At 37.4% G+C, this 15424-nt stretch overlaps 1 protein-coding gene across 39 annotated transcripts in view; it reads left to right on the top strand.

Annotated features, from left to right (window-relative positions):
• Nucleotides 1-15424, top strand: part of Robo2 (roundabout guidance receptor 2) — a 1571587-nt gene that overhangs the window by 1419257 nt on the left and 136906 nt on the right. For all 39 annotated transcript variants that reach the window (NM_001415038.1, NM_032106.4, XM_087577083.1 and 36 more), the window contains 3 exon segments: nt 1774-1931; nt 2844-2964; nt 14350-14488. In NM_001415038.1, the coding sequence (NP_001401967.1) occupies nt 1774-1931; nt 2844-2964; nt 14350-14488 (418 nt within the window).

Below are 15424 nucleotides of genomic sequence, written 5' to 3'. Positions count from 1 at the left end.
TGCTAATGGGTAACACCTGTCCTAGGTAGAAAGGCATTAGAGGACTCTGAATCTAAGAATGATTAGTGTGGACAAAACGCTTTGCCGCTGCACCCTCAATAGGAGCCAAACTGCTCTCTCACATGGCCATGACTTTATAAAGACAGAGAGCTGTGTTAAAGGATGTTATGAGAAATAAGAAAAGAAAAACTGAAATTTTGCTCATTGTTTCTCGAGGCTATTTAATGGATAGAGACTTTCTTAAGTAGTTGGAGAATGGATATTAGCCTAAAGACACCACATAACAAAGAGAGTTGCAGAGGTCTGAGGTGGGTCTTATAACAGGATAGGAATGGCAGCTGGCTTAACAGAATAAATGTTTTCAATGGTTGTTTTACCTAGCAGATTATATGAGGATGTCTAGTGATAGCTGTAGACAATACATATCATATATACATATGTATGTTTACACACATTCATGTACTATATGAACATGCATACACAGATAGAAACAAATATATCCCCATGTTTGTACCTACTTGCTATATAGTGGAATAGTGCATGCCAAGTCTAGATGGATGGACAGACAGATGGATGGATGGATGGATGGATGGATGGATGGATGAATATGTTTATCTTTACCTTTATATAGTTTAAAATAAACTGTACTTAACAGAGTTTAAGACATGCCTGTTAATTACAATACTTAACAAGCAGGAGAATCATAAGATCATTGGTGTGAGGCCAGCCTTGGTTACATAGTGAGGCTGTCTACAAAGAACACAAAACTAAAGAAAAAAGTCAATGCATAAGACAAAATAACGCTTATAAGTGTTGGACTGTCAAAGAAAAGGAAAAGGAAGCAGGAACACAGTGGAAGGAAACATGGTAACTAGTCTCAACTCCTGTTTTGAATGATTTATACTAAAATAGTTAGGGGCACTATTCGCCAGATATGTTCAGTCCGCTTTACTCTGATAGCACATGCAGTCTTCTTATCTTGCCAGCAGGGAAAAAAATGATCACACTGATAGATAGGTGACATTTGGATATCTGACACATGCCAGATTTTGGAGGTGAGATCAGAGGTCCAACCTGCTGTTCTCCTTCTGAATGAAAAAAAGGGACAATTCAGGCTGCAGCCATGCTGTAAGGGGTGTCTGAGTTCTCCACGTCCCGCTGCCCAGATGTCACTTGGCAGGTGGAGAATAAAAATGAAGCCCTTATGTGTGGGTGCTGGCGTGTTTCAAAAAAAAAAACCCCAATGAGTCTGCTTACTGAAGTGTGGAGAGTACCCACATTCATGCTACACGAGAGAGAGCTTCTCAGAATTTGTCAGTCCACTTCCTTCATAGAACCAGGTACACACATGCCCATAAGATAAGCCTGCTTCAGGTTTATCTTAAGAATTCATTGTAATGCATTTATGGACAAATAAACATATGTGGTTTTCTTTACAGTGAGTAGATCCACGTAATGTGAAATGTTCTATACCTTGCTTGGTTACTAAAGCTCAGAACTCTATCCTAAATATCCTACTTCACAGCTGTTCAACATCTCATTTCCAAAACTGGATTTTTAGCACCAATGTATGCAAATGGCCTGCCCTCACTGTCCCCGCCAGTGAGCACTTGGATTGGGTTTAGCATGCTTTCTAATGGGCATGGCTTGAGCACCAGTAATACCCAGAATTTGGTACCAGAAACTTTGGATAAGACTTGAAGTTAATTTTGGCAAGAGAAAATGGAATATTGCCCTTAAGCATGGTTTTAAACTGTTTTAATTTTCCTTCAGTATTGCGAGATGACTTCCGGCAAAACCCCACAGATGTGGTAGTCGCAGCAGGAGAGCCTGCAATCTTGGAGTGCCAGCCACCACGGGGACACCCAGAACCAACCATCTACTGGAAAAAGGACAAAGTCCGAATTGATGAGAAGGAAGAGAGAATAAGTGTGAGTTCAATTATAAGAAAGGTCCAGAGAGACTGAGTTTCTCATCAAAAGAACAAATTTTGTTAACAGATTAAAAACAAAATTGTATTTAAATGCTAATTTACCATATAAAACATATTGAAATGATTTAAATGTGAAAATAAAATTTTATATGGGATTTAATAAGACAATCATGAGAGTTTGTATTATACTAACAGTTATACCAATTTAACTATGTAACTGCTATTTTCTACTGTGATATTGACATCAGCTCTCTAAAGGTTTCTACTGGTCATTTACGTTTATACATTGATATTAAAATATCAATGGTAGCCATTAGCATATTAAATATCTCTCATTTTACTCTAGATTCAGTATTCTATAAAAATAATGACTTCACTGAAATAAAATTTACATTTGATATTATGTATTAGCTTTACATTTAGATTAAATACAGTCACTGGTATTTAATGTATTTTATTAAAAATAGTTATTTCATTTGAGTAGACACATTTTATTTCAACATAAAAATCATTTATATATACTATATTTGTTATAAATGAGAATTTATGCCATGTGAACATTGACATGGCAACATTACATAACAGCTAAATTCTTGGTAGCGATCACAGTATATACTCATGTTTCTGCCTTCATTGTTAATATGAAAAGTTACCATGATGATGAGAATTTGGTCTTCAGTGGATTTGTGCTGAGTAACATTGTTTTTAAAATATACAATTTGACCTTTGCTATATATCAAACCCCCTCAAAATTCAATGGTTTATTTATCTAAGCCATTTTATTTATAATCTGACTCAATTTAAAAAAAATTCTTTTGTTATTGCAGCAATAGGCTTGATCTTAAATAATCAAAATTCTTTAAAAAGCCTCTTTCTTTCCTTTTATTTTCCTTTGGTTTATTTTGTGTAGATCCGTGGTGGGAAGCTGATGATCTCCAATACTAGGAAAAGCGATGCTGGCATGTATACCTGTGTGGGAACCAACATGGTGGGAGAAAGGGACAGCGACCCTGCAGAGCTCACTGTCTTTGGTAAACCTCACTTCTACTTACGTTATGGCTTAGCTAAGTTTTTTCCTTTCTGTGACCAAACACTTGACAAAAAGCAGCTCAACAAAGAAGCACCTGGGGACACAGTAGTGGTATCGAGGTGCAGCTTGGCACTCACGGCACCTCCTTAGTTCCTCACTGAAAAGAGAGCATTGCCACTTGGTTAACTTTTCCTTTAAACTCAGCCCAGGACCACAGCCCACAGGATGGTACTTTACATATTTAGGGTAGTTTCCTACCTCAGTCATCCTAAAATAGAAGTTCCCTCATGGGCAAGGTCAAAGTTGGTCCTTTCCTTAATTCTTTACCCTGTCAAACTGATAATATTGATCATCACCAATTATAAATAGTTGTAATTTTAACACAAAAATATCAGACGTATGTGAAACAATTCTTCGTTAATTAGAAAAATCAATAGTGATCAGAATTGTAATTTTAGGGGGCTTTATGATGAATTTTTTCATGAGAAATTTAAAAAAGTCAATGTATCTAATTTATTTAGGTTCTTAGGAGACTAACTTTTAGCAAACTGCTCTTCAAAGGCCACTATTTTTAAGAGAATTTCAAATAGTAAACCTGACCTATATTTATCATTCATCATGTTTTGGTATATTTATCATGTATCAGACACATATGTACATGCACATAAGTGACATATACATGTGTGCTTGTTTGTGTATTCAAATACATATTAACAGAATTTTCTTTACTCATTCTAATATGATAATACTTTTAGATTTTTAAGAGATTTTAAATTTTTCAATAATTTTCCTATGACATTAAAATACCTCTCTTAATTCTTGCATGTCATAGCAAGATTTCTACTTATGGTCCTTCCTGTAGAACATGCCCAAGTGTGCTGTTGAAGTCTGGCATAGGTCTCTAATGGGACTTCTTCTGCATCTTTAGGCATTGTCCAGTCTAAGAATGGGGTCATCACGAAGGAAAGTAGCAATGCACTTTTGGTTGTGCGTTTTGAAGGAAGGATAAGGGTTTCTTCACATTTCCAGCATGCTGAATAATCTCTGATAATACTCCCTGTGGACATACCCCCAGCTTGAAGTCCCAAATGAAAAAGGCAGGAAACCTCCCATGCTTCATTAAAGCGATGAGCAAACATTACTCTGTTTAATGTATGCCTGTCAACTTCTGTTCACCTACTACAGATAAGGTTGCCTCTTTGTAAGCAGTCATGTCTAAATGTCTCAAAACTCTCTCTACCCAGTAATGAATAAAATACAGTTTTGTCTGGTAAGATATGAAATTAGTGGTCACTGAATATCAGCATTGAAAGCCCACAAGTAGAGCTCTGCTATTTAGGGAAACACTCATTGCTTTTTTTTTATTTTTTTGTAGCTACCACAAGGTCTTGAGTAGAAAACAATGCTTTATAGCGGTATAGACTGCCTTCAGAAGGAAATTGAAAGGGTTCAATATCATTACCAAAGCAATTAGATCTACCAGTAATGTGTCTGTTTTATGAAATATTTACCCTACTATCCCTAAAGACATTATGAGAACTGTAGGAGACCCCTAAACCTGTCAAGAGTTGTGGTACAATTTCTAAATTATTTTAAAAATAGCTACCAACCCAAGAGATTAAATTTATCCAGAGGCAGTTCCTGTGGAAGAATTGATTTAGGGACCTGGGAAATAGTTATCTGGTGGTGTCAAGTGGCCTGAGGGATTTTATATACAACAAGTTGACAGAAAAATAAAATCCCATTTTGTACAAAGAAAAAAGTGCCCTCAAAGTTTAAAAAAAAATCAACCCACTAACCAAAACCAAAACAAATAACCCCCAAACAAACAAAAACACAAATCAAATGAACAAACTAAAAAGAAATCAAAACACAAAACCAAAACAAACCAGAATTCAGAGACAGGTGGGAGAGACAGAGACAAAGACAAAGACAGAAGGAAACAGAGACAGAAGAGAGAGAATACAATTATGCAGTTATGAAAGCAAGGCGTATCTGGGAGGAGGTGGCCATGGGGATGAACGATCACACTATTCTAAAAGACTGAGGAAAAGAAGTAAGAACTAGGATAGGGAAGACTTGGTCTTAGTCGAACCTGGGACTCTCCTGTGAGAGTTTTGCTGTGCTGTCGCTCTCCAACTTGTAGAGAAATAAGCTAAACTGTGGCGCCCACTTCCCTTATGACCTTCGAGTCTTCTACATCAAGAACATTAAAAATGAACTTCCCTTTATTTCAACATTAATAAATATTATCACTATGGTATCAAGATTATAAACCTGATGTCCATTGCTCATTCCACCTCTTCCACTCTAGTTTCAGGTAGCTGCAAGCTCACCGTAAGGTCTTAGGTTACCATCGTGTCTCTGAAGTTCCAAAATGGCAGCTTTATGCTAAGGCATGTTCTATAGAAGAAGTAATAGTTGATGTTTACTACTCAAGAAATACCATTGCCTTATAAGTTGCAAGGAAAACAAAGAAAAGAAATAAAGGTTCTTTATTTATACAATAGTCATCTTCACGACTGAAAACAAATCTATTCTTCCTGTGTTTTTATTCTACAACAACTGTACTTGTGCTAGGAAATATAGTTTGTTCATTTCATTCTAATGTGTACTATGTTCTCAAGGGTGTGAGCAGAGTCGGCTGATTTGTGAGAGGAGTGATCTATTTGTTCCTTTACTGTATTTTTAATTTGTGAAATAATCTTTTCGATGGTACACAGTCAATGTCAGAATCAGAATATACACACTATTAGACTATAATATCAGAACGTAGTGTTCTGGTCTGTCATCTGTGACAAACTCCAGATATTTCATAAAGTACATTCCCATCCCACCCTGTAGATAATTAACACATGTGTCAATCCCTAAAAATCCTTAACATTCTCAAAGAAACTAGGGTTGAAGCATGATACTTATAAGATGAAAACTGTTTATTAAGAAAATAGCCAAAAATAGGCATACATTTCTGAAGTGACTGTTTTAAATGTGTCAAAATAATGCACAAAAATCAGTTTTATACATTGTGATTTTAATATGTATCATAGGTATTGCAAACCAAAATAAAACACTGAAATATTTTGCTTAATAGCTTCTTTATTTAGCTCAGTGGTAGAGTGCTTGCCTAGCAAGCACAAGGCCCTGGGTTCGGTCCCCAGCTCCAAAAAAAGGAAAAAAAGTAAAAGAAGGAGAAAGAAGAAGAAAAAAGAAGAAGAAAAAAAAAGAAGTCTTCACATGTGCATAGATGTGCATAAATGCATGTACACACACACACACACACACAGAGGCATAATACACTCTCATCTTTAATTATTTTTGTAAGATTTTTGTTGTTGCTGTTTCTACCTGCTTTGGGCATTCATTTCATTATTTTAAGCATGTGTTTTTTTCTAGCGTATGCTTTATGTATTAAGTATATCTTGGCTCTATATTCTATTTTAGAAAATTATAATTCAATCAGCTTAAAACTTCTCTGTAACTCTCCTATTTTTCTTTTCTCTTTTTTGAAAATTTCCTCTTTCTAGTATATTCTCTTTGGTTCACTTGTGCTGTTAATGTTGAAACTAGTTAAGCTTAGAGAGATGTCTGAGTGATCAAGCACAAGGATCCAATTTCCAATTCCCAAAAACATAATAGCTCATATCTCTAATCTCTCTAAGGAAGATGGGAGGGCCAAAAGCCACTGAAGCTTTGAGGCCAGCCAGCCTGATAATTGTCTCAAACATGATGGGTTCTGAGAACCGACACTCTTCGAAGTTCTTCTCTGTTGTCCACACATGTGCCCTGACACACTGGCATTCACAAACACAGATATGTACGTGCACACACCTATATACATAGATAAACCAAAACATTTGAGTTATTATTAACCAGGTAAATATTATGACCTCGAAGTAAAGATCATTGTATTGTGATTCATTTTCAACACTGACAGTATGTTTGTTTCAAAATGGTACAGCCTAAGTTCTCTTTTGACAACTCAGCACTATGTACTCCCCCGTTACCACTGTTTTGGAGACACTGAACTTTATGTCCACTCAGTCCTGCTCCAGAATCTCCAACCTGATTTTGTCTTCTTTGCTTTGATGCTAGATTCTTAATTCCCAGCATCCTGCATTTGGTTTTATACTTCCGGTTTAACAGTGTTTCTTTTTCTTTTTCTTTTTTATTGCATATTTTATGTATGTACATTTTAAATGCTATACCCTTTCCTAGTTCCCCCCTCTCCCATTCCCTCTCCTCCTGCTTCTATGAGGATGCTCCCCTTACCGCCCAACCACTCTCACCTCACCACTCTGACATTCCCCTGCACTGGGAAATTGAGCCTTCACAGAACCAAGCCCTCCTCCTCTTATTGATACCAGACAAGGCCATCCTCTGCTACATAAGTAGCTAGAGCCATCGATTCCTGTGTGTACTCTTTGGTTAGTCGTTTAGTCCCTGTAGCTCTGTGGGTCTGGTTGGTTGATATTATTGTTCTTCCTATGGGGTTGTAAACCCCTTCAGCTCCTTCAGTCCTTTCTCTAACTCCTCCATTGGGGTCCCTGTGCTCAATCCAATGGTTGGCTGCAAGCGTCCTCATCTTTATCAGTAAGGCTCTGCTAGAGTCTCTCAGGAGACATCCATATCAGACTCCTGTCAGCAATCATGTCTTGGCATCAGCAATAGTGACTGTGTTTTGTGGCTGCATATGGGCTGAATCCCCAGTTGGGGCAGTCTCTGGATGGCCTTTTCTTCAGTATCTGCTGCATACTGTCTCCATATTTCCTCCTGTGTGTGTTTTCTTTCCCCTTCTAAGAAGGACTGAAGTATCCACATTTTGTTTTTCTTCTTGAACTTCATATGGTCTGTAAATTGTATCCTTGGGCTCATATCTACTTATCAGTCAGTACATATCATGTGTGTTCTTTTGTGATTGGGTTACCTCACACAGGATGACATTGTCTTTTTTTTTTTTTGGTTCTTTTTTTCAGAGCTGGGGACCAAACCCAGGGCCTTGCGCTTCCTAGGCAAGCGCTCTACCACTGAGCTAAATCCCCAACCCCTGACATTGTCTTTGATAGCTGAGTAGTACTCCATTGTGTAGATGTACTGCATTTTCCATAGCCATTCCTCTGTTGAAGGGCATCTGGGTTCTTTCCAGCTTCTGGCTATTATAAATAAGGCTGCGATGAACATAGTGTAGCGTGTATCCTTGTTGGAGCATCTTTTGGGTGTATGCCCAGGAGTGGTATACCTGAGTCCTCAGGTAGAACTATGTCTAATTTTCTGAAGAACCACCAGATTGATTTCCAGAGTGGTTGTACCCACTTGCAACTCCACCTTTATAGTGTTTCTGTATTGCTTTCTGCTTGACTGGAGCTAAGGACACATTTGAACCCTCTATGCGTTCACCGTATGTGAAGTTCAAGTTGCAACATCATGGTGTATCCTACTTCTCCCATTTTCAATGACTATTGAGAGTGGCTCTCCAATGCTACTCACGTTCTTGAGTTCCTCTTGGGAAGTCTACTATGACTGTGATTGGTATTCTTTTGCATATGGTCTGTGACTTTTGATCTACTCATTTTTCTTTTTAACCTCTTAGCAGTGTGTTCTCAACCCACTCTTCTGAAACGCTGCAGTGGTTTGCCTGGATTTGGCACTCCTCCACACTCTCATTTATTTATATGCTAGTAAATCAAAATCAGAAATCTCTCAACCAAAACAACTCTATTAAATTCAGGGGGCTTGCTGTTTGGCTTCTGCAAAGCATGTTTTTTATGAATTACATGTTAAACATCTTGATCTTTTCTTTTTCCTCTTTATCCTGTTGATAGCAATCTGTTTTTGCCCCATGTGTGTGTCTCTTCTGTCTGACAACAAATATACTTCTTTCTCTTTTGAGACAAGGTTTTGCTCTGTAGCTCCAGATGTTTTAAAACTCACAATTCTCCCATTCCTGTGTTATGATCTGGAAGTGGCAGGCACGTACCACTACAGTGGCTTTGCCTCATACATTTTCAATAACATTATATAGAATTATAAATGTTTCTTGGTGGTATTAATTTACCTTCTTTTACCCATAATTTCTTTCCACATGCCACGTCTGCCATCCATGACTCTCTCATTTCATGAAGAAAGCTTTCTTCAATATCATGTAATGTATTGATATTACTTCCAGTTAGGTTTCTATCCATTTAAAAATGTAAACTTTGTCATCTCATGAGTTTCAGTGAGTGTATGCATTCTAGTCATGGGGGACTGAGACGTGGGCTTATAATATCTAATTTTTAGTCAGTAGACAAGAAAATCAGTTAATGTGTTGAGTAAAGCTCAAATACACTGAGATACCTTTAAGAGTAATGTTATCTTAAAACAGTAAGAACTATGTATGACTTGGTGCTAGGAGACATATCAGGGCTGAAGAGCTCTGGCTACTCTTCTAGAGAAGTAGAACCCAAATGACAGTTCACTACTGTCTGTAAGTCCAGTCTCAGGGAGTCTGACCGTCTCTTCTGGCTTCCTTAGGCACCAGGTACACATAGCACAATGATACACATGCAGGCAAAACACCCATGCGCACACACACACACACACACACACACACACACACACACACAAAATCATAAAAATTTGAAATGAAATATCTATCTTATTTACATAATGCAGATTTTATCTAATAATTCAGACTCTACTGATTGGTAAAAGCTATATAGTACTTTCTTGGTACATATTTCTCAAGCTCATCTAAAGCCTGTCTTAATGCTTTAGGATTGTGATGAATTTTGTTGACAGGCAGCATATTATCTGATGGCCTTTTATATTCATATTCTACTCTGAGGAATGACATGAAATAATGTGTTTAAAACATGATGAGAGAAGAGTTTTCCTTTCCACATTTTATCTATTTTCATCTTTGCTTCCAAGGATAAAAACTACTGGCAAAAAAAAAAAATTAATGCAGTCAGAATTTATGCAATCACATCCAGGGAGCCTGATCATTGTTCCCAAGCTTTTGGGATGGCACAGTAATCACACCCAATGGATATCAAACTTTGCTCCCTCTTAACACACCCTGTAAAGTCAAAGGAGACCTGGGAAGCCTACCACCTGATGACTTCCTCGCTTTTAGCTTCTGCTCTGAGGCAGTTCTGGCGAGAACCGATAAAGTCGAGGGAAGGTTTACAAGCAGTAGTTAGCTCAAATGCCCCTGTATTATATAGTTTTCTTCTTACAGAACTTAAACAACCCCACCCATGCAATTATAGGCACAGCACTGCTTTTATGATGTCAAGTGGATTTTACCTTAAAATTGCTAAGGTCATCCTGGAAATAGCTGTCATGGCACAGTCGTTGGCAATTTTAGAGCTACCCTCAATGACTACATGCAGTGGGAGAATGTGTTAACTGGGTAGGTAATTTCTTTACTGTCGCATAAAAACAAGAACAAAATTATTCAAACACCTATTGGATTCCTGGCATTTCGTGTTAAGTTGAATATTTTTCTCCCTGAATAACATTGACACGACTACAATGAAACAAGGCATTAGATTTGATTAGAGCTACGAGTAATGTTGGGTTCTGTACATTGCCGATTTGGAACTAGGTTGACAGGGCTATTTGAGAGCTGTCCTCTACAGAGTATCACACAGGCAAACAACACTGTTATCTCCAGAGGGATTAACCTTGCAAGCAAGTTATGCAGGTCATTCAAATCCAGTTAATCTCAGAGAAAAAAAAAGTTAATTGCTTTGGCAAAGAAGTTGCCTCTGACCGCTGCATAGATAAATAATTAGGGATCAGACGACATAAGGGGACTCTAATCTAATTGATAAGCAGCACACAGAGGACTCTGGAGGTTTCTCTCCCTGTCTTTTCAATATGTGGTCAGACATAAGGGGATACCATGGAAAAACTCAGTGGTCTTATTTTTGACACATGTTAAAATTAAGTTGGCCTGTTCAATACATCAAGGTTGCCACAGTTGTTGATTTTAATTGTTCAGAGCTTCACGGACATACATCTCTGCAGACATTAGTGGATATTGAATGTGATCTTTATCTCTCACTAGATAGTTCTATTATCAACTTAAGACTCTTACTCTCCTGACTTTCCATTCTTCTGCAGGTGATTTTAGTGCAAAAAAGGATGGCTTAGACACTGCCATTTGGGTTTCTCCTTCATTAAGTCATTTCTGCGCTTTTCACTCTTATCGATTCTTAATACGGGCACAAAACTCTTTTTCTCGCCAGTGAACAGCACTTTACCATCTTTAACTTCTAAAGTCATACTGGCATCTAATTTTGGCAGGAACCTTTATTACGCATAGGAATGTACTTTGATATATGGTAAGTTAAGCGCTATAGCCATAGACGTTACCATGTTTGTTTTATTTTGAAATAAATCGAACTCCTTACAGTTGCATATGTAATCTTCACTCACTATTGACTCAAAGTTAATTTGACTTCAAGGAACAAAAACCGAACTTACAATGGCCTACCCATGCTGGGATCAAACACACACCATACTTACCAATATGTTCAATTTGTTTTAAATACATGTATTTTTTTTACTTCATCCTGCTCATCTGATAGAAAATTCACATTGGATCCCTTAAGTCTGCTGCCTTTGTTAATACTTCAGAATCACTGTCCATATAAAATGAGGTCATTTTACTCAGGAACCCCTTGGCACAGTTTATTTTTCTCTTCTATTTGACCTCTCACAGATTCGCCAATGCGATCCTTGTCATATCCGTTTTAAAGGGTGCTGCAGTGGAACACGAGGGCCTTCAGCACTTCTCCAGCCATCAGGCTGTCCTCTTCCTGAGTTGTTTCACTTGCCCTTCACAGCCGTGGCCCTCTCTATGGCTGTTTCATGTCCCACCACTTTCTTTAGATAACCAAGCTGCTGGCTACTTATAAGCCATTAAGTTTGGAGCCTGAGGTAGGAGAGGCCACATTCATATTTATCTAATGACTGAAAACACTGTGATAGTTTGTTTCTCCACAGGCCAGATTATGGTACAATACTCCCATCAACATCAGAGAAAAGAAGAGGTCTCCTCTTGAAATATCATTTTTCCATCTCAAGTGATGTTATGAGTGGTTTCCTCCCTGTTTGCAGGGGGCTAATACAGACTCTGGATGAATACATCAAGCAGCATAGAAAATTTCCCTCTCACTTCCTATGCTAATGTACTATTAACATTTGGGACACCTATAAAGATAAATTAATCCTTTTGTCTACTTCCTGAAGAAACAATAACTCAGCGTCATCATGTTTAAAATATATAGTTGAGGAATATTGTGCCCACCTTTTAAAAGGACAATTTTGAGGCTATAGAGATGGCTTGATGGTTTGAGCATTCAGATCCCCTTTCTTCATTTTTAGCAGCAGAAGGTAGAGAATATTGCAAGATATGCCCAGAGTTTGGTTAAAGAATAGTGCCTAGATTAGTAAGGTAGAACAGTGGTGAATAATTTCCAGTATCATCCTCAGGTCTCTACACGTTACAAGCATGCACATTTGCACATATATTTGTTCATGTATACCATGCATACACACGTGCACACGTGTGCATGCACACACGCGCACACACACACACACACACACACACACACACACACACACCATACCCCAAAATGGTAAAGAAAAAATATTAAATTAATCCCTCCAACTTGTACATTTGCTCTGTGGTTTATTGATAATCTTTTATTGATAATTAATTCTACCTATATTATTCTCTTTGGAAGCAAAACATCATTTTCTCATCTGGGTTGTTTGAAAATTCTATATTACAAACTTTCCATGATATCAGGCTGGCCAGATGGCTCAGTGGTCCAGAAGCCTGGCTATTCTTCCACAGAACCCGAGTTTGATTTTCATTAACCACAGGGTGGCTCACAGTCATTTCTAAGTCTGTAATCTCAGGAGATGCTTTCTTCCGATGCCTTCACAGACACTACTCATATCTGATGTACAGACATATATTCAGCCAAAACACAAACATGCAACATAATAACAAAAATAAAAGGAAAGAAAGAAATATTTCCTTATAAAATTCTTTCTGCCTATTTTAAGGCTTTGAACTTTGAAGTTGCAGACTATAAATATTGGAATATATGTAGCTCTTTGCCAACTTCTAGTGTCTAATTCTCTGTGGAGACATAATATTCTCAGCCTTCTAAGTGCCCACAACCATTGAATTCCTTGGAAAAAAATTTCCCTTGGCACTTCACAATTGTTTTCTGAATATTGATCTTGATGTCAATGAAAATGAATATTCACAACCTGTGTTCTTAGTATGTTATTTTAAGTGATTTGGCTTTAGTGAAGGTTTCCTGCTATATGCATTTCTTTCTTTGCAGCATTGTATTCACAATTCTGAATCGAAGGAGTTGAAACTAAGGTTTTTAAAAGGCTGACCACGGCCATATGGCCAGATTCACTCTGTCAACTTCTCCCTGGAACTCGCTTGTCTTTCATGACCTAGTTTACTTTCTCCTTCAGAAAAGAGCAAACCTGAGCTTAATGTATGATTCAGAAGTCAGTGTTCATAAAATGTAAGATGTACACTTTCTAGTGGCTGCCCCGTATCTAAAAAGACAGATACTGGACAAGGGATGTAAGTGTTTAGGGGGGCGGTGGCTAAACTGGTTTTGTCTCACGTATCTCTTTGATGGTAAGACCCCTGTAATTAAGAATAATTTCTTCATATACAAAAGTGTTAGAATATAGTTGGGAGTATAGAATTAAAAGACTGAAACACTAAAGAATAATACTGAAAAGAAAACTTGAAGAAATTTATGTAGGATAGTTAGTAATTAGCAAAACAAAAACAACGTATTTTTAAAATATTCAACAACTTTCAATACATGAATTAAAATACTGATGAATGCACTGGGTCTTTATAAAGAAGTACGTCAAGTGGAGAATGTTGGAGGATATTTTTGTAAGTATTTTTCTGGAATGCTATTGATGATTCCATCATTAATATTTATTTCCTTTTATTATTTTTCATCAGCTTTATCTTTTATGTTTTCAGCTCTGAATGATAATAGAACAATGATTTTAAAACTCCTTTTTTTTGTAAATAATTTAACTTTTTGTATTCCGATGATTAATTTCAGTTATTTTGACTCAGGAATTCACTACTTATCAACTTATCTTTTCTAGGAGGTTACTCAGTCTAATAAAGAAACCATATTGATTACTAGATTCAAAAGAGTCCTTCTGTTTAATTGCCTTTGATTAATAAAGACTTATTTATTATAAGTGAGATGCAGAGTTAGGTCTGTGCTTCTTAAGAATAAACTATATATCTGTTGTTTTTTTATTATTTATTCACAAATCACTTATACCTCATCTAATTTGACTATTTTTTTTCTTTTTTGCCCCAAAGAACGACCCACGTTTCTCAGGAGGCCAATCAACCAGGTGGTGCTGGAGGACGAGCCTGCAGAATTCCGCTGTCAGGTCCAAGGAGATCCCCAGCCAACGGTGAGGTGGAAAAAGGATGACGCAGACTTACCAAGAGGAAGGTAAGCCTATCGGTGGAGCAACAGTCAGATCACTAACGTTCATTGTCCCACCACCAAAACCCCATACGTCTTAGACAGCGCCACACATGTGATATTTATTTTTGGCTTCTTACGTACTGTGTGCATTTCCTAGTCTTTCCGACTTATGATGTCCCTCAGTGGAAATCCACATTCATGCCTGATCTTTCTCTCTAACTGTCATGTCCAATTACCACTCAGCCCTAAGGTATTATCTTCTTCAGGGCTACTTGTATGTGTGCTAGTGACGCCCTGAATTCACAGCTACCCATGCACAAGTGTCCTTTATTAGGGGCCTTGTTTTTTTTTTTTTTTTAATCTCCAATGCTTTTCTTGGATGCGCTGAGTATCTATAACAAAAGGCTGCCTAATACGGATAACCAAAGAGACTTATATAAAACGGAGATTAACAAGCGGAGGCTCATCAGGTAGATGGGCTCCCAGGAGGGTTGTCCTCAGCGGCTTCCTGGCACTCACCCTGTTTCCCTCAGAGACTGGGTCTCCATTATGTTCATTCTTTTACCAATCGCAATCTCTCCAGTACAACATTACCCAAATATCCAAAATGTTTATCATGTTATAAAAAAAATAATTTGTGTTTTCTAAATATTTCTGTTCAAACTTTTTCTAAACGGGTGTGGTAGACCAAGTCTTCATCTCTTCAATAGGAAGGCAGAGGCAAATTCAATCAATCAATCAATCAATCAATCAATCAATACCTTTATATCTATTATCAAATAAACCTTTCAGCTTTTCCTCTTCTTCTAAAGCAATAGTTCTGTTTCTATTTCCTGTGCCCTCTCTTCCTTCTACCCACTGACAGAACAGCGGGCACACTTCCTACTGTCATAATCTGCATGAAATTGTGTAATCTGTAATTTATCAAGTGTTTCCTTCTAGAGATACTTGTTTTCCTTC

The sequence above is a fragment of the Rattus norvegicus genome, chromosome 11, assembly GCF_021556685.1.
Source record: "Rattus norvegicus strain SHRSP/BbbUtx chromosome 11, alternate assembly SHRSP_T2T, whole genome shotgun sequence".
Taxonomy (NCBI): domain Eukaryota; kingdom Metazoa; phylum Chordata; class Mammalia; order Rodentia; family Muridae; genus Rattus; species Rattus norvegicus.
Note: the sequence above shows the minus strand (reverse complement) of the source record. Positions and strands in the feature narration are given on the sequence as shown.